This window comes from Monodelphis domestica, chromosome 6 (genome assembly GCF_027887165.1).
Source record: "Monodelphis domestica isolate mMonDom1 chromosome 6, mMonDom1.pri, whole genome shotgun sequence".
Classification (NCBI taxonomy): Eukaryota; Metazoa; Chordata; class Mammalia; order Didelphimorphia; family Didelphidae; genus Monodelphis; species Monodelphis domestica.
The window spans coordinates 233,231,298-233,258,965 of NC_077232.1; the positions used below are offsets into that span (position 1 = coordinate 233,231,298).

Consider the following 27,668-nt stretch of genomic DNA (forward strand, 5'->3'; position numbering starts at 1 on the left):
CCTCTGCTTGTGGCTTTCCATTATATTACACAAACATTGCCAGCTTTCAGAGAACTCATATTTTAAGTAAATTAGATGGAGCAGGTCCTGCCTCCCCAGATGGGATAGTACTGAGTCTGAAGTCGGGAAGATTCACTTACTAGCTCTGTATCCCTGGACAAGTCACTTAACCTTGTTTGCTTCAGTTTCCTCATCTGGAAAATAAGCTGGGGAAGGAAATGGCAAACCACTCTGATATCTTTGCCAAGAAAATCTCAAATTTGGTCCCTCCAAAAAGCTAGACATGACTGAAACAACTGAAAACAAACAGACCAAGTTTATCTGTAGAGATCCATCTAAAGTAGTAGAGTTTTATCAGATACATCCCTATTAATGAGAAATGTTGCTGCTGCTTGTTGGGAGGAGTTTTAACACCCGAGTGAATTTCCTGGTTTTGTGACATAAACACATACAACCATCATGCTCAGTCCTTTTACTACATAACCAAGTGGCAGCAAGAATAAATGCTTGTTCAGCACCTACTTATGGACAGCGCCAATACTTGGTATTGGGGAAAGACCAATAGAGTAAGAAAAAGACTTAAGGCTTAACTTCACCTTGTGCCTGACTATATGACCTTGGGTCAGTCTTGTGATTAATCACTCCAGGATTTAGTTTCCTAATTTTAAAAATGGGTATAATCATGTTTGTACTACCTAGTTCATGAAGTGATTGTGAACAAAGTGCTGTGTAGATGGCAAAAAGTTATGGAAATGTGAGCTATTATTCCATGATGAGAGATCCAGTGCTGTGCTTCAGTCAGAGAGCTGACCTTAGAGTCAGGAAGACCTGTATTCAAGTCCCATCTCTGACACATGTTGGCTGTATGATTCTGTGCAGTAATTATTCCCTCAGTGGTAAATCTAAGACTTTAAAGTCAGAAAGTTGGGATCTATCTACATTGATAGATGGAGTTTCTCACTGGAATTCCCTACGCCAATAAGATAATAAATCCACTATAAAAATTACAGATAAGTAGTATTTAAAATATATACTTTAGGAATATAGGAGACAGAGTTATTATTGAGGATCCAGAATTGTCAGAGAAGTCTTTCAGGGAGTGGGGAGAATGTAAGTTGGTTTTTTGAAGTATAGTAAAATTTAGACTAAGTGGATAAGAAAGTAGAACCTACTTGAGGTGGGCAAAGATGGGGAGGTAAATATACATATGAAATATTCAGGGAATGATAAGTTGCTTAGATTAGAGTTCATATAGGGAAGTAGTAGGGGAAAAGTTAAAGCAGAGGGTCTTGAGTCCAACCCAATCTAATCCAGTCAACATTTATTAAGTACCTACTTTGTGCCAGGCACTGTGCTAAGTACAAGGGATATAATTAATACACAGAAAGACAATCCCTGCTCTGTCTCATTTCAGTTCCATGGAAAAAAGTGTATAGAGGGCTAGACCTGACATTAGGAAGACTACTGAGTCCAGATCTGACTTCAGATCTAAATAGTTGTATGGCCTAGGGCAAATCACTCAGCTCTTTTTGCCTCAGTTTCTTCATCTGTAAAATGAGCTCAAGAAGGAAATAGCAAGCCACTCCAGTATCTTTTCTGAGAAAACCCTAAAGGAAGTCATGAAGAGTCAGAAATGACTGAACAACTAAATTAGAGGTGCCAATCTTACCCTGGGAAGATGTTCTTGTTCCATGGAACTGAAATGATGAGGTAGAGCAGTAGATACAGAGGGAAGTGGAAAACACCAGACTATGGCATATGAATTTTATGTAATAGGGAGGCATCGAAAGTTTGTGAGGAGAAAGGAGAGAAAGAATGACTTGTGTACAATGGTGTCTTGTCAGGATTGATCTGACATTATTGGGTGGTACAGAGGAGAGAGGGATGGATCTGGTGTCAAAAAGACCTGAATTCATATCTATCCTCACCACTTATTTGGTATGTATTTCTAAGCAAGATATATAGCAGTTGTCTGCCTTAGTTTTCTCATCTGTGGATAATAATAGCAGCAACCTCTCAGGACTGTAAAGATCAAATGATATAATTTTTGGTAAATGCTTTACAAATCTCAAAAATTACTTTACAAATGCTAGACATTCTTGTTGTTGATCTTATTATTATGGGAAAAGACTAGAGTCGCAGACCCCAGGTACTATGAAACAGTCTGCTTCCTGGGCTTGATCCTTCAGTAAATCATTGCCTTGTGCTTAAACAAATGAAGTACTTCTCCTCCACTCACACCCAGCTCTTACTAGAGTAGATGAAAAATGTGGCATCTCATCTACAGTTGCCTCCCCCGCCCCCCACCACCCTGCTTCCCTTTCTGGATTGGATCTGTTAGATAGAAAGATCTGGGAGTGGGAAGCAATTCTCCCACAGTGATTTTTATGAGCCAAGAGAAAAATTCTCAGTGTGGCATTGGAAAATGTACACACATGTGTTGAGACCCATATGTGGGAACCAGCCCTTCTGCCTATGGATGAGCACAGCCTATGGTGCTGGGAAAGCTCGAGTCATGGCTTCAAAAACAAAGCAGTTAATTTGAAAACACTTTATATTGAGTTGAAAAACAGTGAATTCCAAACCAGTCAAGTTTACAAAAATCTTATGGTGCACTTGACCATGTAAGTAAGTTTTATTTCATTGTTGTAAACCCACTGACTTAATAACTCCACAGAACTTTGAAAATTACTTTAATTATTTTGATCCTTGAATCAAACTTTTTTTTAAATCCCAATAAAAACTAGCATTTATATGATCCTTTTCTAATTTCGTCTCATTTATGCTTACAGCAACCCTGGGAGGTAGATGCTATAATTATTCCCATTGTATAGGTGAAGATACTGTAGAAAACAGAGGTTAAGTGGTTTGCCCTGGGTCACACAGAGGGGGCAGTGAGGTAGCATCATAGTACATAGAATAGCAGACCTGGAATTAGGAAGACTCGTCTTCCTGAGTTCAAATCCAACTTCAGATACTTACTAACTGTGTGACCCTAGGCAGATCACTTCACCTGTTTTCTTCAGTTTCCTCACCTGTAAAATAAGCCAGAGAAGGAAATGGTATCTCTGCCAAGAAAATCCCAAAAGGGGTCACATAGATTTAGATTCTGTTGAACAGCAAATTCAACAGAATAAAATATAAGCAAGCAGTAAGGCATTCAAAATGAAGGAAACTACATAAACATGTCTATTTCCATCTGTGAGTAATTGTTCACTCATGATTTTACTGTATCCCCAGGAGGAAGCAGAAGAAGATAGCGACTTGTCAGACTATGGAGATGATGTAGATGGGAAGAAGGATGCTTTGGCTGAGCCATGTTTCATGCTCATTGGGGAGATATTTGAGCTCCGAGGAAGTAAGCCTCTTGCCTTTTTTTGGATAGTTGAGATAATTTTAAAATAATTTTTTTAAATCCATTGATTCTTGGATAAAACTAGTCACTTTTTGATGTCAAGAAGCTCTGAATTTTTTTAGAACTTTATTCTGAATTGCAACAACAAGACTGCTTGAATTTTCAGAGCTATAAGTAGAGGAGATATTTTCTGAGTTACACGAAGATACACAACAAGGGATACAAATACATAACCACTAAAATTTATTTTTAGAGTAATTTAAAGGTTTCCAGGACTGTTGTGTCTGAAGGTGCTAGGTTATTGAACACTGAGATTTTTTATTCTTAACTACATGAAATGACCAAAGATACCAAAGTCTTCCTCTGATACCTTACTGTGTGTGACATGAAGATGACCTTGAGTCCCCGTGTGCTATAATGATGGAATCTAAGCTCTGGGAAGTCCTACCAAAGCTAAAAAGACTTTGTTTGGGGGCTCCACGATAGACTGAGTCTCTCATCCAAGGATCTAGCTAGCTAAAAGTGGAAAAGCTCAGCTCCGGAAGATGGCCAAAGAGTGATGGATTTCTTTGGCCCCAGAAATTTATGAAAACCACCCACTGAAGTGTGGATGAGCTGGAACATGGTGGCAGGACCGATGAAAACAAAATTGCCAATCTCTAAGCAAAAGAGAACATCTTACCAGTAAAACAGCAAGTAGAAGACTGAGCAGATGTGCACGTAGCTGCACCAGATAATTGTGGGTATAATGAGGATATGATGAAATATGAGCTTGATAGTCCCTGCTTTGCAGGAACTGACTATTCCAATCCAGCTGATTGCTTTTAATTCCACAACTTTTTTTATTAAATGCCTCTCCTGTGCACAGCACTTGACTAGGCCAGAAGTTATTTACAATAAGAAATTAGCCTCATTTCCTGAGGATGTAGAGGTTGCAATCTAGAAAACAGAAGGTTATAAGATAAAAATAATCACGTCAAATAGTAAATAGTAAGAGTAGGGCATAAGTCCCAAGTCCAAGCTGAAGAGATAAAACCAATATATATGAAATTCTGAGAGAACAAAGAAATGTTAAACATTGTCACACAAGCATTATGATGGCAGCATCAGTGATTCAGACAAAGAAAAGGTCACGGTAGGCTAGAAGAGATGGAACAGCTTGATGGGCTTCTCTCAAGGTTTAAACAAGGCTTTAGGCCACTTGGGTGACCCAGTGGATACAGTGCCAGACCTCAAGTCAGGAAGACCTGAGTCCAAATTACGTTTACAAGCTGTGTGACCCTAGACAAGGCATTTAACCCTGTCTGCTTAAGGTTCCTCATCTGTAAAATCAGTTGGAGATGGAGAAGGAAATGGCAAATCTACCAAGAAAAATCCAAATGAGGTCAAGAGGGTTGAACACAAATGAACAACAAAACAGGGTTTCAAAAGGTCAATTGGTTAGTCAGTCAATAAGAACATGTTAAATGCCTACCATATTTTATAGAACAAGAATTGTGTTAGGTGTTGGGGATACAGAGACAAGAAGAAGGAGTTCCTGCCCCCAAGGAGCTTACATTTCATTCACTATTGGGATGAAGAGCCTTTGGATAGAAAGAGAGAAGAAAGATAGGGGTAATATTTGACTGATGTAACTGGGAGTTAGTCCAATTAAATTGTAGTAAGGACAAAAACATTGAAAAACAGAACAATAATCATTCTTATGCCTCTGAAGAGAGTAATTATGAACAAAGTAGTCCAATTGGATTAGATCTATATAGAGAAGGATTGTGCTAAATATAATTCAATTAATGCCACTTCGAAGGACCAATATACAAGTATCAGAAGAAGATCTCAAAGAGATAAAAAAGGCAAACATTACTTATATTCCAAAAAAGTAACTGAGACTATAACAACTAAAGACCTAAAATGCCTACTATCCCATCTTTACAAAAACTAATGTTATTTGTACATAAACTGAGGACATCCTGGATGAGGGCATCAGTAGGAAAGAATCAGGCTTATAGGGACTATATTCAATAATGGAATGCCTTACAAGAAACTGAAAGATGCAAAGAATAGTGAATCCCATTGTTCGTTCATTTTCAAGAAGCATTCAGTTGACTTGGTTGGACAAAACTAAGTTACAGAATTTTTGACACCAGGATGTCTCCAAACTCTATTTCAAGATCAATCAGGATTATTTGGGAAAGAATAACAGAAGTAACTTTCTTTATATTCTCAGGGCTTATGGGCAGTTCCTGGCACATGATAGGTGTTTTTTAACTGACTGACTGTTTGATGACCTGGTGATAATAGATATCAAGTGAGACATAAAATAGGGAAATATATCTTCACTAAAAGTGATGGAGGAGAACCTGCACAGAATCCAGGTCAAAGAGAGCTTCTCTATGGATGATCAGATATAGATGACATTATATTAAAGCATTAAGCCCAAAGAAGTTGCAGAATGTTCTGGAAGAGATCCATAATCACTCAAAGAGGGTTGGCCCAACCATCTACACAGGAAGGACCAAATGGATGAAAATCAGATTTCAACCTTCTTGAGACTGTCCAATTATATGTGGAGATAATTTAAGAATCATTAGACTACCTGAAATATAGGAACAACTAAAGAGTTTAGACATCATGATTTTTAAAATTATAAATGAAAACTGCCCAGATATCTTAAAACCAGAGGGAAAAGTAGAAATGAAAGTACCCCTTCCTGAAAGAAATATTTGAGAAAGACGATAGGTGTCAGGGCCAGAGTTGAAAAGGAGATAGAGAAAGAATTCTTTTTAGGAAATTGCAAATTATTTCCTAACCTCTAGCTTCCATAAAAGCAAAGCTCATTTTTTTTCAATACAGACATTTTAGTGGTATTACTGTGTAGCCATGAGACCCAGAATACCAATGCCTCTCAAAGCGTCACCCAAAGGGCACAAGAAAGGCAGTTGGACGTGGTAAACATATCTTAACATAGAGCCAAAGAGGAACTTTGGAGAACAAAAGGAATACATTTTTTAAAAAGGAATCATAAAGGGATTGTATGACAGAAAGAAGATGGGCTGCTTATGTGTGAAGAATGCCAAGGGACAGGCAGATGGCCAAAGGGCACCACTGGTCACTTCCCAGGGTAGGGAGAAAATAAAAAACAACATGTTGCAGGCTTTTGGGAGGTGTGAATGACTTCAGATAATATGCATCATTGAAGGGCACTCTGGAGAATCAGTGAGAGCACAGATCCCATTTTAGTGATTAACATTCACATTTCTACAGTGCTATAAATTTCACAATGTTATTTTTTCACAATATCCCTCAGACATAAGTAGGACAATTATTAATGTTCACATATTACAGATGAGGAAATGGAGCATCAGAGAAGTGAAATAATAATGATGATGATGATGATGATGATGATGATGATGATGATGATGATGGCTAGTATTTATATAGCACTTTAAGATTGGCAAATCATTTTATAAATATTATTCCATTTAACAACACTGGAAGATGGGTTCAATTTTTATCACCATTTTACAGATGAGGAAACTGAGGCAGACACAGGTTACATGTTTTGCCCAGGGTTTCACAGCTAGCAAGTATCTGAGGCAAAATTTGAACTCAAGTCTCCTTGGCTCCAGATCCATCTTTCTATTAGGTTCACCACCTAGAAATAGCTTATCCAAAATCACTTACATTTATCCAAGGGTATTGGTGGGGCCAGAGCATTCCACATAAACCACCATTTGTTTCATGTACTTCAGTTTTCTGGTCACTGAAGTTGTAAGTTGTTAAATACAATCAGAACTGTGTGAAGCTGTTAATGTTCCCCCATCTCCTTCCCAAATGGCACACATTATACTCAATCAAAGACCAATCCAAGGAAATCTGGCCCATCACTTCATAAATCCTCTTGACCCAAACTATGAGGTGTTTGGGGTTTTTTTGTTTATTTGTTTTTAAGTCAGGAAAAAGTGTGGATCTTTTCCTGAGATAGAAAAGATTAAGTGACTTTGCCTCAGACAAACCAAAGAAAGAGCTCAGAATAGAATCTCATTTTCCACTTGCATATTTGGATATCTATTTCCTGCATTTCAGGAGAAAATAAGTAGAAGTTTTTAGTCCAAAGAACTTTGCCATCAATAGTGTTTTGTTTTAGCTATAACAACAACAACCCTCTTAAGGCAGCTAAGGCCTGGGGCCATTGGGGAAGGGTGATAAAAGGGAGAGGGGAAACATTTTTCATGCTCTGTATTGGGGAAAGGGTAGCAAGAAGCAGGTCAGATAGGGGTAGGGGGTGACTGAAAAGTACTGTAGCAAAGTCATTTAAAGTCAGACTCTCATTTTTGTCTTTTCTTCCCTAGTCTCTAGTTGGTCCTCAATAGAATCCTGTTGATGGATTAATTTTTTAGGTCAGAGAGACAGAAAGGGATCACTATATATAACTTCTTCACAGCTAATCAAGCTTGTTAGACACTATCTGTTGAGTACAAATGTCCTTAGACCCTCGAAGGATCCTCTCTCCCTCCCTCCCCTTCTTGCTCTAGAAAGGCACAGGGAGGAGAGGGTTAATTATTCCTAACAGACATTCTCCTCACATGGCCCTATGCCATCCCCCAAATGAGCAGATCTCCATGATGCCAGCCTGTTTCTGATTTCTAGCCAGTTTTCTGGTATTTTTAAAGAACACAGCTATCTGGGAGACTAGCCCTTTATAGAAGGGACCGTTTTTATTGTGGTTTGTTGGGGTTTTTTATGTGATATAGCTAACTCATTACTTCCCACCTTGCACTCCACCCTCCTATCTTAAAATCCTACTGCAAAATCTTCATGAATCCATTTAATGTCAGAATTGAAAATGGGCTCAGAAGCCTGAAGATCCTAAGATTCAGAGCTGGAAGAAATATTTATTTATTTATCATCTAATCCAGCTTTCTTATTTTAGAGATGGGGAGGGGAAAGACCCAAAGAGGTCACCTGCCCTCAGTCAGTCACATAGGTAGTAAGCAATAGAGTCAGGATTTCAAATTCAGATCATTGGATCAGAAAATTTGGATGTGGAAAGGTCTGAAAGCCAACTTAGAAGCCATTTAGTCCACCACTTGCCTTTATATTAGGAAACTGAAGCTCAAGAAAGCTAAGTAACTAGCCCTGTCACATAGGTATCATGCAACAGCAAGGCTCCTCTGATTCCATATCTTCCACTCTTCCAGTATTTAAATGAGAAGATCAAATTAATCTTACCTTGAGTTTCTACTTGATTGATTCTACAATGTAATCAATGTTTCCTACAAAAGACCAGGCATTTAGTGGTTTATTTACTGATTCATACACACACACACACACACACACACACACACACACACACACACACACACACACACAAACTGTGCCAAATAAATTAGGATAGGCAAAAAGGGAGACCAAGAAAGTGATTAAGAAAATATTTTTTCTGTGGTGATATTCAACAAACATTGAGCGTCTGTATAGATATTTTACTAGGCATAAAATTTCAATTAGACACAGGCTCTGTCCTCATGGAACTTATAGTCTAGTTGGAGAATAAGACTCAGACACAAATAAGCATGTAATCTGCCGCACTGTTGTAAGGGAAAGAGTAGGAGGCACTGCAAGAATTGGAGCATTTATTGTTGGCCAGTTTTGCCTCATTTGATGCTGGAATGGCTAGGCTATCTCAAACTAAGAGGGAGGGAAGTAAACAGATCTGGGATGTATCTACCTAGGGAGTGGTACAAAATACACAGGTGTGATTTGGTCTTGTGGTGATGCTTTTAATCTGGTTTTTCTTCTAGTGTTTAAGTGGGTGAGGAGGACACTAATTGCACTAGTCCAAGTCACTTTTGGAAGAACAATCAACAAGTGAGTAGCAACTCTTTTAATATGGATGTGAAGTTGATGAGATCAGCATGGGACACACTGACTCTGGCATTAGAGGGTCTGTGTTCAAAGTCTGTACACTCCCTGTGTGACTCTAGGCAAATCACTTAAACTTTTTTCCTGATTACTCACTGATTTCTTAGCATTCTTTGATGATAGGTTCACCTTTGCAATTTAATTTGCATATTTAATGAACTATTGTATATGAAGTTATTCACATTCCTGTTCAACAAACATTCATTTATTCCTATTTTATGTACTGGGGAGATAGAAATTTTGTCCAATTCTTCAAGTCTCTGTCATAATGGAGTTGCTGTCTTATAAAATTAAGAAATGCATATTTCATGCAATTTTATTTTGTGGTAAAGAGACGGAGGGGCTTCAGTCAAAGTTCATCTCCATTTTGGCCCCCTCAAATGTTAGTCAAAGATATGGCTTTTGGTGGCTTCTTTCTTCCTATTCTTCAGTGCCCCAAAATACCTGTCATTAATCGATCTTCATTTCTTTTTTTAAATTTTTCTTTTATTTGATTATATTGAGTTCCAAGTGGCTTCCTTACCTCCCTCCTAGCCTTGCACCAGGGCCAACATTTGATAAAGAATTAATCTTTAACTCTAGAATATAACTGGTATTCAGCAAAGCTTTGATATTATGAAAAAAAGAAAGGATGGTTTGAACAAAATACATTCCTTTAGATGACATTTATTTAAGATGCTTTAGTAAAGGTCTTTTTTTCAAGTGCCTCTATATTCAAAATTTAGATCTTTCGCAAGACTTGAATATGTGACCTTCTCAAGAATAGAAATGTGATTCAGTTGCCAAAAATGTATCCTATGAGTCTGAAGGAGAAAAATACTTCTTAAAAGTCTTAAAATATAATGGTATTTTGTAACAAAATTAATTATTTCCAGTTAAATGTCAATTCATAGTTGCTATTTAAGTATATACATGTATAGATAAGAAACATGGCAGATTTTTATATATTGAAACTTATGAGCTGAAAAGAACATTTTCTATTCATTATCTTCCTTTAAATATACTTGATTGATTCATTCATGCATAAATTTAATGTGTCTAGTTGGTACCGGGCAATGTGCTGGGTTTTAAGAATACAGTAACAAAAAAAAAAAACAGTACCTGATCTTAAAGAGTTAGCATTCTAGTTCATCCTGTAATGCTTTAAAAAATGTCATAATTTCATCTGTGTAGTTTCTTCCTCCAATGGTGTAGCCCCTTTTTGTTGTAGTAGAAAGTTTCAGAGTTTAACCCATGCCCCCACTCTCAATAATCATCACTTGGTGACCAGTTCTCTAATGATGAGTATCCCTACTTCTAGGGATACTTAGATTGGTCCATGGGTGACAGACAAGTCATGGTGTAAAGCTTGGAGTGTGTGGACTAAGTATCTCTTAAGGTGTAAGGTGGAAACAATACCTAAGATATATGAATCAAGGCATAGGCTTGAAGCCTTTCCACCTTAGTAGTACACTCCAAAACTTAGATCCCATTGGCATTGCCTTCAAAGACCTAGGACTCTGTGAAAAGAGGAGTGGGAATAACCTTTATAGTTTAGTTATATTTGAGAGTTTCCATATTTTTACAACGGAAAAATCTTGATTTTAGGATTATGTCACATAAAAGATTTGCCTACCTCTTGGGAAGCACTCTTCCTCAGTCTCTTGAGGTAACCATTTTACTTTAACTGTTGACATTTAGGCCTTGGGAAAAGATATTTCTTTATCTGAGCCCTGGTAAGCTGCCCATTTTGCTCCCCATTTTTGCTTTAGAAAATGACAAGTCCACATTTTGTTCAAGCACCAAATAATAGCACACACATTCTCAGGACACTTTCAGGTTTACTAAGTGCTTTTCTTCCAATGAGTGTCCTTGTAAAGTGGGTAGTGGAGATCATTCTCTCCTTTTTTTAACAGACTAAAAAACTGAATTTAAAGGTTAAATGTTTAGTCTGAGTTCACATAGCCAATTAATATTACAACCAGGCCTTTGATTCAGGTCTTCTGTCTCTAAAACCAGTATTTTTCCCCTATTTAGACCATGAATCCAGTTAGAATTTATTGCAGTACCTTGTATAGAATAGATTCAACCTCACTTTTCAATAGCTAATCATTCATTACTATAGTTTTAATTGAATAATGACTCCATACTCCAATTCTTGTTGGTCTTACTACCATTATCTCTCATAACATGGGGTCTATTTCTGAGTTCTCTCTTCTATTCCAATGATCTTTTTATCTGTAGTTTTTCCCAAAATGGATAGGTTTTATAATTATTTTTTTCTGTAATACATTGTAGAAGTCTGGGGAGGGCTTTACTTTTGTTAAATTTCTCTCCAATTATTTCAGTTGATATTTTCAGGCTTCCTACTTTATTGTTTGTATTGGTCATCCCCCACCTCCCACCCCTAATTATTTCTTCCTGATCATTCTGAGCCACTTTTCATTTAAGCTTCAATTCCTCTTGTGATATTTTAACAGCTATAAATACTACTTGCATTCTCCTATCATAAATTTCTAGGAATCTAAGCACATAAAAAGGCACAAATAAATAATGCTATTAATAACTAATGTATTATATGCACACACACACACATATATATTTCTATATATATATATACATATGTGTATATATATATATATAGCTTTAATGTTCACAGATTGGTTCACATACCTTATCTCATTGAAGTCTCCCCAGAATCCTCTGAGATTGTTACTGAGATTAGTCCCATTTTACATATGAGTAAACTTTTGCATTGAGTTTAACTAAGTTCTTATCATCCCATAGCTAGTAAGTATCAGAGATGAGATTCAAATTCAGATCTCTCCTTCCACTATGCCGTAATTTCTTAAGTGGACAGATGCCACTGTGGTTTATGAGCAGATCAGGCATTGAAAGCAATCTGATTTGAAGTTAGAGAAGACATGCCAAGCAGAGGCTTTTGATTTCAACAGTCTGAGGAATATTTCGGTCTCTGGGCTATCTCTACTGCTTATAGAGAAACAGATGAGGAGGCAGCAGGTTCAGCCAGCACCTCCTGCCATACAAGCCACTCTAATTTCCCTTGCCAGGATTACACTAATAGCCTCCTACAAGTCTTGTCTGAATGGGACATGAGATCAAAAGGAATAGAGAACACTTTGATGATGGCATTTGATGATGACCTTTTAGCAAAATTAAGGTTGTTTAACAGTATGTGTGAGAGAGCCAGGTTGAGAGATCCAGGTTGTTTGTGTTGGGGGTGGGGGAGGAGGTGGGGAAGATATAGATTTTAACAGTACTTTGGGGTTGTTTATACAGGATATTTTAAAAACCTTAAACACACCTTTCTTTTAAAATAAATATTTGAAAGAAGGAGCTTTGGACTTTGGCATGGTGGAGAAGACAGGGGATGTGAGTTCTCATCCTGACTGTCTCTAACTCTTACCTGGGTTCCCAACCCCTGTCTTTTGCAGGGATTTGTAATCATTAGCTCTTCAGAGATGTCACACTCTCCCTAAGCATTATACCCAGGAGTCAAATGAGCAACCAGTAACACGATCCCCAGATCAGAGCCAGGCAGAGCCAGAGGAGATTTGAAGGGGGAGAGGAATGAAAAAGTTTGGAAAAATCACTGATGAGAGGAAAAGTGAATCAATTAGGGAGATGTTAAGGGATTGCCAGTTGAGCCTATGGAACATAAATCTGGAATGGGATAAGTAACAATTTTTCTCCTCTGGCTTTGTTAGGCCAAACATGAGTGGGAATCAAGGCAAGGGAGAATGGAAGTAATCCAACACTGAAGTAAGGTGGATCTGGATTGGCAGTCAGATAAAGAGGTGAGGGAAGGGCATTGAAAGAAGAAGACAGAGTGGAGTTTACCAAGGGGTCAAGAAGGGAAAGAGAAGAGAGTTTTTAGCCAGTGCAAGGGTGGTAGCCCAGTAAGGAATTGAGGGACTGAAGAGATTAGAGGTCTCACTGAGGATGAAAAATAAGATTTAGGATTAAAGAAACTGAGTCAGAGAAAAAAGCTAAGCAACTTGCCCAGACAGAGTAAATGCTGGATGCAGAATTAGAACTTGGGTTTTTGTGTCCCAAAATCGAGCATGACATCCACTATAGCACCTATCTGTCTCCTGTTGATCACTGCTTGGCTTTTCATTAACCTATCAGAGAGCAAGCCAGTTTAGAGCTGGAAGAAGCCTTAGAGGTCATCAAGTCTAACCCTCTCATTTTACATAGAGTGTAACAGGTCCAAAGACATGAAGTGAATGTCCTTAGGTCATAGAGGCAGTTAGAAGGCAACTTGCCATGGGATTTTTCATTTAATTTTTATTTGGGTTTTATACGATCATTCACTTAAAAAAATGAACAATACGGAAAGATATTTTGCACAATAATATGTGTGTAACCCAAATCAAACTGCTTGCCAGCTCCAGGAGGGGGAGGGAAGGGAGAAAAGGGAGATAATTTGGATTATATGACTTTGGAAAACTCATATGGAAATTTGTTATTACATGTAATTGGTCAAAATAAAATATTTTTTATAATTACAAAAAGAAGACAGCTTGCTCCAATCGTGAGAGGGTGGCTCAGAGCTAACGAGACACAGATTTGAATCAGACCACTAATACTTAATCATTATGTGACTTTGCACAAGTCCCTACCTCTCTGAACCTCAGTTTCTTCATATGGAAAATGAGGTGGCTTAAAATTGAGCAAGGGTTCTTAATTTCAGGTCCTATGAACTTGTTTATTTTTTTAATGTTAATCATCATATTGTAATGGAATCAGTTTCCTTGCAATACTATATATTATGTGCGGGGAGCCAACAGACCTCTACTGGCTGACAAGGTCACAGTTTGGGAGATGGGAACTGGAAGGCACCCCTCCAGAACAAGGCCCCCCCATTGATCACCTTCTCTCTCTCCAACTTTCCTAACTAATGGACTTGTTATGATTATTACTCTCTCCCCAATACAAGAGAAATAATATGAGAGCAAATACTTATAGGATCAATACATATACATCCCACTTTAATCCCCCTAGGTTATTATCCCCAAAAGAATGCACTTACAGAATTAAAGCCCAAAGATTATTGCCTATTCCCTCTCCTTTCTCTCACTCAAACACAGATACACTTCAAGGCCCCACAATAAACCCTGGCCAAATGCTTGAGCACCATAATAAATCTTTCCTTACAGTTATCACACTCCAATGAATTTGTTGATGTACAGAAACCAGCTAACATTGTCAGGTGTTTTAAAGTGACACAAGAAAAATAGAACTTGTAAATTGAGGAAAACCCCAAATCTGGTCTGTCATTAAAATGCCCTCTAATCTTGCACCTAGCTACAAAATGTTTTGTTCCCCATCTCCTAAGTAATTGTGATTGATTGTGAAAGCTGACCAAAAGTAACAATGATTCTCCTAGGTCAGGGAGAACTCACCTCTAGATCACCTTGTTTATGTCATTCATCTATAGCAACAATGTTTCATTGGCTATCTCCTTAGGCTATGCATCTGTTGTTAAGTACTATGGAAATATGGAAATGCATATGTAGAAAATTGATTGTGTGCCAAAGATGTATGTAATCAACCAGCCTACATAATAAACAAACCTCCATGCTATGGCAGAACACTGTGTGATGCCTATGCATGTGGGCCTGAGCACACAGTGTCTCTCACCTCATAATTCAACTGGATTGTCACATCTAGACGAAGTAACCTCAGACGCTCAGAGAGATCACTGGACAGCTCTCCTTAATTATGTGCATTGAAAAAACCCTTGCAAGAAGGGCTCTACTTGAGTCCATGACACCAAATTCATTAAGAAACCCCAAACTAGAGGGTCTCTGAGATCCCTTCAGTATTGAAGTTTTTAGCTATGATGCTAAGTGGCAGAGCTGGATGGAGCCATTTGATTCTTTTTCTGACTCAGAGTACTGGGAAAGAGAAATTGTCTCTAAGAGACAGTTCAGTCATTTTCAGTTGTGTCCAACTCTTCATGATTCCATGTGGGGTTTCCTTGGCAAAATACTGGAATGGTTTTCCATTTCCTTCTCCAGCATATTTTACAGATAAAGAAACTGAAGTTGATTTAAGTAACTTGTTCAGGGTCACACATCTAATAAGTGTATGAGATCAGATTTGAAATTGGGAAGAGACATCTTCCTGACCCTAAGCCTGACACTTTAGTTATCTCACTAATAAATCTTGTCTGATGATCATAGTACCCACTGGTCACAGTTTTTCTCAGGCCAGTATCAACTTCATTGCTGCTTCTCAGAGGTTTTAGAGATAAAGCCAGAGGAGTGTAGATTAGTGGCCACAAATGTGTTCAATTTGGTGTCAAGATGATATCTAAAGCCCAAATTCCCTACCTTTTGACTCCAGGCTTCTTCTCTCTTCCAGGATTCTTCACACACAATCCCAAGTGCCCCAGTCCCGTGTTGTCTGTGGATTTTCAGAAAACAGCTTCATTTCCATAGAAGTTCTGAGATTTTATTTATGATGGGTAACATGGCATTAGGTAAAAGCAAGCTAGCCTTGGAGTTAGGAAGCGCTGGGGTCAAGCCCATCTTCTGACCAATACTGGCTGTGTAAAAACTTCTCATTAATTTCTCAATGGTCCTCATATCTCTCCAATACCCTTTAAGTTGCAGAGCAGGTATTGACCTGAATGGGTAATGGGAATTCCCTGTTCCAATAAAATCATGAGTCAATCTAAAAAAAAAATTGTATATGTTGATTCTTCTGATAAAATACTAGTTTCTTGTTATAAGAAACTAGTTTTTGTCTATAGTCCCAGCACCTAACATGGTGTGTGGCCCATAGTAAGAACCTAATAACTTGTTGTGGATTGATATTCTTTCTTGTTAGTGGCTATGATACAAGATTTTGAGGGGAAGAATTAGAAATTATTCCAGGCCAGTTGGATTCTAGTTCTGAAATTGTCAGCCCAAATGGTGGCTTAACTGTGAATGTTATTTACCTACTCTGTCCTTATACATCATCATGCATCACTGAAAATTGGCATCATATTTTCTCAGTTCTCCGTTTTGTAGCCCAGAAGAGTATTATTTTCCTCCTCTTTGAGGAGGTAGCTTGGTATAATCAAAAGAGCTCTCTCAGTTCTGGGCTTGGGTGTGAACTAGAGAAAATAATTTAATTGCTATGATTCCATTTTCTTGCCTGTAAAATGGAAGAAATGATATTTACATTATGTTACCCTCCCAGATCTTTTGAGAAAGTAGAACCCTAAGAGTGTTAAAGAAAGTTGAGCTATTCATATTATAAAGGGAACATATTCTGTGCTGAATAAGAACAATGATTCACACATCTTAATACTGTATCTTGGATAGAAGCACCAAGAAACTAGAGAAGAGGTGCCTGTTTTTTTTTTTCAATTTAATTGCAAAAAGTGAGAAATGTGGACTCCCAACCCCCTCCCCTTCATGATTCAGTATGGATCTCTCATTTATGGACATATCTAAAGTCTTCTTAGGCAACCAGGTAGCACAGTGGATATCTAAAGTCTCTATTAATTGACATTTCCAGATTTTGTCTCTATAAGTGATAATGAATGTCAGTCAGCAAACACTTACTTGTTAAACAACCAGTTAGGGCCAGAAGAGAAGACCTGGGTATAAATCTGGCCTGTGATGTTTACTAGCTGTGTGACCGTGGACAAGTCACTTAGCCCCGTTTGCCTCCATTTCCTCACCTATAAAATAAGCAGGAGAATGAAATGGCAAACCTCCAGTATCTTTGCCAAGAAAGCTCCAAGTGAGATCACAAAAAGCGGGACATGACTAAAATGACAGAGCAACTAAAGCTTTCTTAATCCCATTTATATTTTCAATCTATAACATTTCTTGGCCTAATGAGTTCTTTAAAATGTCTAAATCAAAATACCACCCCACACTACAAAATACTCTTTATAAACTTGTAGTCATTCTCATTTTCATAGACTAAAGAGGTACACGAGGCAAACATTTAGAGCAAAGATTCTTAGCTCAGGATCCATGAGCCTAGTTTGGGGGTATCTATGGACTTAGAAGAAAAAATGAAAGTCACATCTTTATTTTCACTTACCTCTAATTGAAACTTAATATTTCCTTCAGTTATTAAGAACCACCATTCTTTTTAACCCTTACCCTCTATCTTACAATCAATACTGTTTACTGGCTTCAAAGCAAAAGTGACTTGCCCAGGGTTACACAGCAAGGAAGTATCTGAAGCCAGATGTGAAACTGGGACTTCCCATCTCTAGATCTGGCTCTTGATCTGTTGAGCCTTCTAAGTGCCCCCAAATACCATTCTTCTGAAGAGAAATCCAGAGTCTCTATCAACCTTTGCAGTCCATGATGCAAAAAAGGTTAAGGATTTAGAGGACCCTATAGCAATGTAACTGTTACAAATTGTTAACCCCGGTGAGGAATCATGAACCTTTATCACATTAATAATCATAGTATTGAAAAAATGAGCTCATCTTAGAGTAGGAAGATTTGGCATCAAATTCATTTTCTGTCCCACTTTGTGAGAAAGTCACTTAACTCCTCAGTGCCTTCCTTTAGACAATCGTAATGCACAACAGCCATGGATATCCACTGATAGAGGGAGTTCTCTTAACAGTAGTTCCCCATGCCAATGAAATCACAATTCTGAACCAAGAAAAAAAAACAAATAAATCACGAGTTGATTCTGAAGCCAATGACAGGCCAGAGTCCAATTCCCATTTTGGCCATTTAGCTTAGGCAAGCTTGCCAGTTGACTGCTTCCAACATCATTCTGAAAGGACATGCAGGGAAAGATGTATTTTATAAAAACCTGAATAACTGATTGATGGTATTCTCTTTTTTTCTCTTATAAGACAAATACGAGACACAGTGAATTGGATCTTCAGTGAGCCAATGTTGGTTTATTATATCAATGTTTTTCGGGATGCATTTTGGCCAAACGGCAAGCTGGCCCCACCAACACCCCCCAGGAGTGAGGAGCAAAGTCAAGAGACTAAACAGAGAGCACAGCAAAAACTACTTGAAAACATTCCAGGTGAGCCTTTTATGTATTGTGTGTATTCAGTTGTTCTAGTCTTCAGTGCATTTGGGGTTTTCTTGGAAAAGAGGAGTATTTTGCTATTTCCTTCTCCAGATCATTTTATAGATGAGAAAACAAAGGCAAATGGAATAAGGCGATTGCCATGGGTCACACAGCTAGTAAGTGTCTGAGGGTAGATTTGAACTCACAAAGTTGAGTCTCACTGACTCCAGACCCAGCATTGTATCTACTGGGCCATCTACCTTCTCTCTTTTATTTTATATAATATATAAATGTATAAGTAAAAGGCCTTTTCTAGTATCCCTCCTCCATGCCCATCCTCTTCCCCATTTCTTGGGCTTTCCCTCTGATATTCTCTCACATTTCCATTATATGTGTCTTGTCTGCATATAGTTGTTTACTTCTTTTCTTCCATATTAAAATGTGAGTCTTGAGGCCAGTGTTGGCTTCTCTCTGTATCCTCAGTGCTTATCCCAGGGTCTCACACACACAAAATGTCTAATAAATGCTTGTTGAAGAGGGAAAGAATATGAGTCATGTAACCATGGAAAAATTCTCTTAATTAAATAAAATTTTAAAAATAAATAAAAATAAATGCTTGTTGACTGACTGACTGATTAGTTTTCATTGAACGTTGACCATGTTTCTTGTGGTGAATCAATCAGTTAGGCAGACTGGGCTTTGGAAGGTTCTATACCCATGTTGTTGCCAGGACTATGCATAAATAATGCCTGACCGACTTGATAGAATCTGGTGCCTCTGCCTAGGACATAGTAGGCACTAAGGTGATCATTGAACTTAATCAGATTGACTTACTAGAGTTTGGCAGAGCCTTAAAGAGCCCAGCATCACCTTTATTTTGTGTTGACATTTCTGAGGAGCTCATTAGTAAAGGATTCATTCTATATTTAGAAATTTTATGATATAAACTACATATTGGAAACTGAACTAAATTTGTTCTTAAAATATTTTCATAGCTTTCCTATATGTTTTAAAGCAATTCTTAACTTTGGGTTGATGAACTTGGTTGTTTTTTAAAATATTTTGTCAAATATATTAATATAAATTCCTTTGTAATTTTATGTGGTTAAAAGCATTATTCTGAGATGAAACCCATAGTATTCACAAGCTTACCAAAGGTGTCTGTGTCACAAAAAAAGACTAATAACTTCCTGTTAAAAATGTAATTCAGGGGTACTTCCAGGTAAACATGGTGGCAGTCTAGACCCAGGACTCTTCCCTCCCCTCACCACCTACCGATACAGACTACCTCAAAAAGCTAAAAAAATCCAAATTCATATGAACGAAGGGACTCTACAGTAGGGTGCAGCATTGAAGGTACGTGGGATTTGGGCATTTCCACACCATAAGGGGGTGAAAAATCTTCCACCAAAATGCAAGCTGATCCGTCCCCCACCCCACCTATGGAGCCAGAGTCAGAGCCAGCACAGGCTAGAATCAGTGAGTGAGCTAGGGGAACCTCTGGAACGAGTGAGGGGCACCTCTGGGTCCTTGGCAACTGACTGAGACCACTGAGGCCCTACCCCTGAGAGCAGCTAGGCTTGAGGCCCCAGCAGGATGAGGAGCTTAGACTGTGGGCACCAGCAGGGAGATAGCACAGAAGGGCAGCAAACAGTGGAAGCTGCAGAGATACGAGAGCTGGCCTCAGCCAAAATCCTTGCTCCTTAGCTCCATACACAGAGAGCCTGCCCATCACACTCAGATTTCTAATTGGAAAGGGAAGGAAAAACCACCACAGTAATGGCAAACAGTGCCCAGAAACAACAACTTCCCAACACAAAGAAAATCAAGAAGAAGGGGTTGACCATGGATAATTTTTATGGAGGAAAAACCCAGGCTACAGAGGAAATAGAAGAGGAAATACAAATAAATGCACCAAAACCTTCCCAAAAAAATGGAAATTGCCCACAAGCTCTTGAAGAATTAAATTGGAGCTTATAAAAAAAAGATGGAAGCCTTCTGGCAAGAAAAGTGGTAAATGGTTCAAAAAGAAAATAACAGTTTAAAGGACAAGAACTCCCAATTGAAGAAACAGCTGGAAGCCACAAAAAGCAGGATAGACCAAACCGAAAAGGAAAACCAGTCCGTAAAGACAAGAATTAGACAATTGGAAGCCAATGATCTTGCAAAACAGAAAACAGCATGAATTAATAAAGCAAAATCAAAAGATTGACAAAAATAGAAGAAAACATAAAATATATCACTGAAAAGATGATGGATCAGGAAAACAGAGTACAAAGAGACAATTTGAGAATCATTGGTCTACTTGAAAACCTAGAAATGAACAGAAATCTTGACATACTACAAGAAATTATCCAAGAAAATTTCCCTGATGTTCTTGAACAAGGGGACAAAATAGGCATTGAAAGAATTCATAGAACATCCTCTACACAAATCCTCAAAAGACAACTCCAAGGAATGTATTTGCCAAATTCAAGAGCTTCCAAACTAAGGAGAAAATTTTACAAGAAACCAAAAAGAGAAAATTCAGATATCAAGGAGTGCCAATCAGGATTACACAAGATCTGGCAGCTTCCACACTAAAGGACCACAAGGCTTGGAATATGATATTCAGAAAGGCAAGAGAATTGGGTCTTCAACCAAGGACCACCTATCCATCAAAACTGACTATATACTTCCAGGGAAAAGCATGGGCATGCATCAAAATAGAAGATTTCCAAGTATTTGTAAAGAAAAGAACAGAACTAAGTGGAAAGTTTGATATCCAAACACAAAGATCAAGAGAAACATGAAAAGATTAATAAGAAAGAGAAGGAAAAGGGGGAAAATGTTTTTTTTTTAATTCAAACTTTCTTCTTTAAGGGCTTCAATAAGATCAAATTATTTATATTAGCATATGGGGGAAATGTTATTTGTAACTCTCAAAAATTATATTCACTATTAGTGTAATTAGAGTAATCATTCACAGGAAAAGATTGGTGTAATAAGTTTTACAAGATGATATGCAGACAAAGAAAAAGGGAGGGGGGAATTAAAGATGGCACCAGGAGATTCTTGAAGTGAAATAAATAGGATAATCTTTATCACACAAAGATACACATGGGAAGGGGAGGGGAAGAATACTCTTATAAGAAGGAGAGGAAGAGAGTACTAAGAGGTAATAATTAAACTTTACTCTCAGTGAAATCAGTTCTGAGAGGGAAGCGCATCTAGATCCATTGGGGTATTGAATTCTATCTTACCCTATAGGGAAAGTGAGAAGGGAAAACTAAGGGGGTATGGAGGCAGGGAGTATAAAATGGAGGGAAAGAGAGGGAGGAGGGAACTTAACAGACCCTGGAAAAATAAGAAGGGAACAAAAAGGGAGGGGGCAGAAAAGGGAAGCTTATTAAGGATGGGGATTAGGGGGACTGATTAAAAGCAAACCACTGGTTTAAAAGGATATAGCAAAAGAAGAAATGACAGAACTAGGAGAGGATATCACAATGCTGGGGAATACACAAGTGACAGTCATAACTTTGAATATTAATGGGATGAACTCACCCATAAAATGAAAACAAATAGGAGAGTGGATTAGAAATCAAAATCCTACCATATGTTGTCTGCAAGAAACACACTTGAGGCAGGGAGAGACTCACAAGGTTAGAATTAAAGGTTGGAGCAAAACCTATTGGGCCTCAACTGATAGAAAGAAGTCAGGAGTTACAATCTTGATATCTGACAAATCCAAAGAAAAAATAGATCTGATATAAGGGATAGGGAATGTAACTACATCCTAATAAAAGGCAGTATACACAAAGAGGAAATGTCAGTAATCAACATGTATGCACCAAATGGTATAGCACCCAGATTTCTAAAGGAGAAACTAGTGGAGTTGAAGAAGGAAATAGATAGTAAAACTATACTAGTGGGAGACTGGAACTTACCGCTATCAAATTGAGAAAAATCGAATCAGAAAATAAATAAGAAAGAGGTAAGAGATGTGAATGAAATCTTGGAAAAATTAGAGTTAATAGATATATGGAGAAAAATAAATAGGTACAGAAAGGAATACACCTTCTTTTCAGCAGCAAAAAGTACATTTACAAAGATTGACCATGTACTAGGTCATAAAAACATGGTAAACAAAAGCAGAAAAACAGAAAAAATAAATGCAATCTTTTCAGATCATAACGCAATAAAAATAATGATCAGTAAGGGTACACGGAGAGGCAAATCAAAATGAATTGGAAATTAAATAATATGATTCTCCAAAATTGGTTAGAGAACAAATCTTAGAAATAATTAATAATTTCATTGAAGAAAATGACAATGATGAAACATCCTTTCAAAATCGATGGGATGCAGCCAAAGCAGTACTCAGGGGGAAATTTATATCTTTGAGTTCATATATTAACAAATTAGGAAGGGCAGAGGTCAATGAATTGGACATGCAAATCAAAAAACTTGAAAGTGAACAAATCAAAAATCCCCAGATGAAAACAAAATTAGAGATCCTAAAAATTAAGGGAGAAATTAATAAAATCAAAAGTGAAAGAACTATTAAACTAATAAATAAGAGTAGAAGCTGGTATTTTGAAAAAACAAACAAAATAGACAAAGTACTAGTCAATCTAATAAAAAAAGAAAAGAAGAAAACCAAATTAACAGTATCATAGATGAAAAGGGAGACTTTACCTCCAATGAAGAGGAAATTAAGACAATCATTAAAAACTATTTTGCCCAATTATATGGCAACAAATATGGCAATCTAGGTGTGTATTAAAATATAATCTAGGAGATATTTCTGGGTTGTAATGACTGAAATACTCTGGCTGACTAGAGAGCTACTAGGAGAAACTTCAGGGTGCCTAGTTGTAATGGAGATAGAGATACTTCTGAGAGATAGAGAGATACTACTAGAGAGGTACTCTGGGGTTGCCTATTCCACAGGTGATATGGATGAATATTTACAAAAATATAAATTGCCTAGATTAACAGAAGAAGAAATAGAATTCTTAAATAATCCCATATCAGAAAAAGAAATTGAACATGCCATCAAAGAACTCCCTAAGAAAAAATCACCAGGGCAATGGATTCACAAGTGAATTCTATCAAACATTCAAAGAACAACTAATCCCAATATTATACAAACTACTTGACATAATAAGCAAAAACTGAGTCCTACCAAATTCCTTTTATTATACAAATATGGTACTGATTCCAAAGCCAGGCAGGTCAAAAACAGAGAAACAAAACTATAGACCAATTTCCTTAATGAACATACATGCAAAAATCTTAAATAGAATGCTATTCAAAGAGACTCCAGCAAGTCATCACAAGGGTTATTCATTATGATCAGGTGGGATTTATACCAGGAATGCAAGGATGGTTCAATATTAGGAAAACCATCCACATAATTGACCATATCAACAAGGAAACCAACAAAAATCACATAATTATCTCAATAGATGCAGAAAAGGCCTTTGACAAAATACAATACTCATTCCTATTGAAAACACTAGAACGTATAGGAATAGAAGGGTCTTTCCTAAAAATAATAAACAGTATATATCCAAAACCATCAGCAAACATCATCTGCAATGGGGATAAACTAGATTCATTCCCAGTAAGATCAGGAGTGAAACAAGGATGCCCATTATCACTTCTATTATTTAACATTGTACTAGAAACACTAGCAGTAGCAATTAGAGAAGAAAAAGAAATTGGAGGTATTAAAATTGGCAGTGGGGAGACCAAGCTATCACTCTTTGCAGATGATATGGTGGTCTTCTTAAAGAATCCTAGAGAATCAACTAAAAAGCTAGTGGAAATAATCAACAACTTTAGCAAAGTTGCAGGATACAAAGTAAACCCGCATAAGTCATCAGCATTTCTATATATCTCCAACACATCTCAACATCAAGAATTAGAGAAATTCCACTTAAAATCACCCTAGACAATATAAAATACTTGGGAATCTATCTGCCGAGACAAACACAGGAATTATATGAACACAACTACAAAACACTCTCCACACAATTAAAACTAGATCTAAACAATTGGAAAAATATTAACTGCTCATGGGTAGGACAAGCTAACATAATAAAAATGACCATCCTACCCAAACTTATTTACTTATTTAGTGCCATTCCCATTGAACAACCAAAAAACTTTTTTACTGAATTAGAAAAAAAATAAAGTTCATTTGGAAGAACAAAAGATCAAGGATATCCAGGGAAATTATGGGAAAAAAATGCGAAGGAAGATAGCCTAGCAGTCCCAGATCTCAAACTATACTATAAAACAGTGGTCATCAAAACAATATGGTACTGGCTAAGAAACAGAAAGGAGGATAAGTGGAACAGACTTGGGGGAAGTGACCTCAGCAAGACAGTCTATGATAAGCTCAAAGATCCCAGTTTTTGGAACCAAAATTCACTATTTGATAAAAACTGCTGGGAAAATTGGAAGACAGTATGGGAGAGATTAGATTTAGATCAACATCTCACACCCTACACCTACATCAGAATGGGTGAATGACTTGAACATAAAGAAGGAAACTATAAGAAAATTAGGCGAACACAGAATAGTATACTTGTCAGATCTTTGGGAAAGGAAAGACTTTAAAACCAAGCAAGAGTTAGAAAAAAAATCACAAAATGTAAAATCAATAATTTTGATTACATCAAATTAAAAAGTTTTTGTTCAAACAAAACCAATGCAACCCAAATTAGAAGGGTGGTAACAAATTGGGAAATAATCTTCATTACAAAAACCTCTGACAAAGGTCTAATTACTCAAATTTATAGAGTTAAACCAATTGTACAAAAAATCAAGCCATTCTCCAATTGTTAAATGGGCAAGGGACATGAATAGGAAATCTCCAGTTAATGAAATCAGAACTATTAATAAGCACATGAAAAAGTGTTCTAAATCTCTTATAATCAGAGAGATGCAAATCAAAACAACTCTGAGGTATCACCTCACACCTAGCAGATTGGCTAACATGACAGCTATGGAAAGTAATGAATGCTGGAGGGGATGTGGCAAAGTCGGGACGTTACTGCATTTCTGGTGGAGTTGTGAATTGATCCAACCATTCTGGAGGGCAATTTGAAACTATGCCCAAAGGGCACTAAAAGACTGTCTGCCTTTGGTCCAGCCAAAGCACTGCTGGGTTTGTACCCCAAAGAGATAATAAGAAAAAAGATATGTACAAGAATATTCATAGATGTGCTCTTTGTGGTGGCAAAATATTGGAAAATGAGGGGATGCCTTTCAATTGGGGAATGGCTGAACAAATTGTGGTATATGTTGGTGATGGAATACTATTGTGCTAAAAGGATTAATAAAGTGGAGGAATTCCATGGAGACTGGAACAACCTCCAGGAAGTGATGCAGAGGGAGAGGAGCAGAACCAGGAGAATATTATACACAGAGACTGATACACTGTGGTACAATCAAATATAATGGACTTCTCCATTAGTGGCAATGCAGTGATCCTGAACAACTTGGAGGAATCTATGAGAAAGAACATCATCTACATTCAGAGGCAAAACTGTGGGAGTAGAAACACAGAAGAAAAACAACTGCTTGATTACATGGGTCGAGGGGATATGGTTGGGGATGTCGACTCTAAATGAACATCCTAATGCAAACATCAACAACATGGAAATAGATTCTGTTCAAGGACACATGTAATACCCAATGGAATTGTGTGTGGGCTACGGAAAAGTTGGGGATAGAGGAGGAAGGGATAGAATATGATTCTCGTAACCAAGGGATAGTGTTCTAAATTGATGAAATTTAAAAAAAAATAATTTGGGGAAACAATTTAATACTGAAAGTGTTGAGTTTAATTTTTAAACATTTTCAGATAAACTGGCCATCATAGGTAATCATCATTTATCAATATTTATGTATATAATACATACAATTTTAACATCTTATTACATATTTGCCACTTACTAACCATTATGTGTTTTGTTATTAGTAGTGGTCTAAAATTGAAATTTACTTTTTTTTTTAGATATGCTCCAGAGCCTAGTTGGACAGCAAAATGCTCGCCATGGTATAATAAAAATATTCAATGCACTGCAAGAAACAAGAGCCAATAAGCATCTACTATATGTGAGTCAATTAAAGTAAAATTAAGTCAGAGATTCCATAGTTCTAATTTTAATGCCTCAGATTTGCTCATTTTAATTACACTGTTACTTGTTCCTCCCATCTTCCTTAGCTTCTCATGTTGGCACCCAGTAGAATGCCTTGCATATAATGGGCGTTTAGTCAACATTTATTGAACTGAATTCAATAAACTTTTTTTTATGGTTCAGTTTCAAACTCCCAAATTTTGCTCATTGTACCCAATCTCCAGCCTCTCTTTCACCAGTCATTTTGAGAATTATGATCATGCTGGAATCAGAGTACAGGAGATATATGTATATATATGTATATATATATATTTTTGGACATAACCAATGAGAGAATTTTGTTATGCTTGACTATCCATAATTGTTATAAGCATTTTGTTTTTTGTTTTCCTTTTCCAACCAATGGGATGAGAGAGATAAAAGATTTGTTCATTTCAAAATGAATGAAATTTAATTTTAAAAAATATATGGTTATATTTTATGATAATTTGGTTATCCTTAGTAGCTCTGTGAGTTCTAAAATTAATAATCAATAACTAAATATTATATTTTATAAAATTCTATTAGTAATAACTAAAGCAAAGTACTACCTGACTTCAGTCTGGTCTCAGGTGCAAAAAAGGAAGAGGGAGGAATTACAGCCACTTAAATACAATCACGCAAAAACATGGGGATGCAGGAAAAGGAAAAAGGATTCTAGCAATACAGAAAAGAACTTTGGGTAATGTAGTTTTGTTTAAGGGTTCAAGAATTTCTGACTATAAAGCTCAATTAAATAACTTGTTCCAGTATTGAATTCTGACCATTTTCTGATGTCTCTGGCTCTACTCTTTTCTTGAGAAATAGGAATTTATTTTCTTTGGTATAGAAATCCATTGAGTCTTTGGAAAACCCCAGTGACTTACTTTTCCTTCTTCTCTGACCCAGGTACTGATGGAACTATTGCTGATCGAGTTGTGTCCTGAGCTGAGAATTCATTTAGATCAACTTAAAGCCGGTCAAGTTTAAGACTCTCACCAAGAAACCGCTAGAGAAATGTCTGTGTAATAATAGACATGACAATTATTTTCCTCTTTTCCATAGAGGGCTGATTGAGAACTTTACTGGGTTTTATTTTCAGGGTTTTTTTTCCCCTTTAGTTTTGTGTGAAGTCAGCAAACTTGAAAAGATTTGATGTTGTAGTTGAACAGAAAATACTGTGTAATTATTGGTTTTTATTTAAATAAACAACTATATAAATAACCTTAAAGTTCAAA

General features: G+C 37.1%; 1 protein-coding gene across 2 annotated transcripts in view; it reads left to right on the forward strand.

The window, feature by feature from the left end:
* SNX25 (sorting nexin 25) overlaps positions 1 to 27,668 on the forward strand; it is a 236,394-nt gene extending 208,726 nt beyond the window's left edge. For both annotated transcript variants that reach the window (XM_056802960.1, XM_056802961.1), the window contains 5 exons: positions 3,241 to 3,358; positions 9,154 to 9,220; positions 18,108 to 18,289; positions 26,289 to 26,389; positions 27,340 to 27,668. In XM_056802960.1, coding sequence (XP_056658938.1) covers positions 3,241 to 3,358; positions 9,154 to 9,220; positions 18,108 to 18,289; positions 26,289 to 26,389; positions 27,340 to 27,420 — 549 coding nt within the window. In that variant the 3' untranslated portion in view covers positions 27,421 to 27,668. The remainder of the gene's footprint in view (positions 1 to 3,240; positions 3,359 to 9,153; positions 9,221 to 18,107; positions 18,290 to 26,288; positions 26,390 to 27,339) is intronic.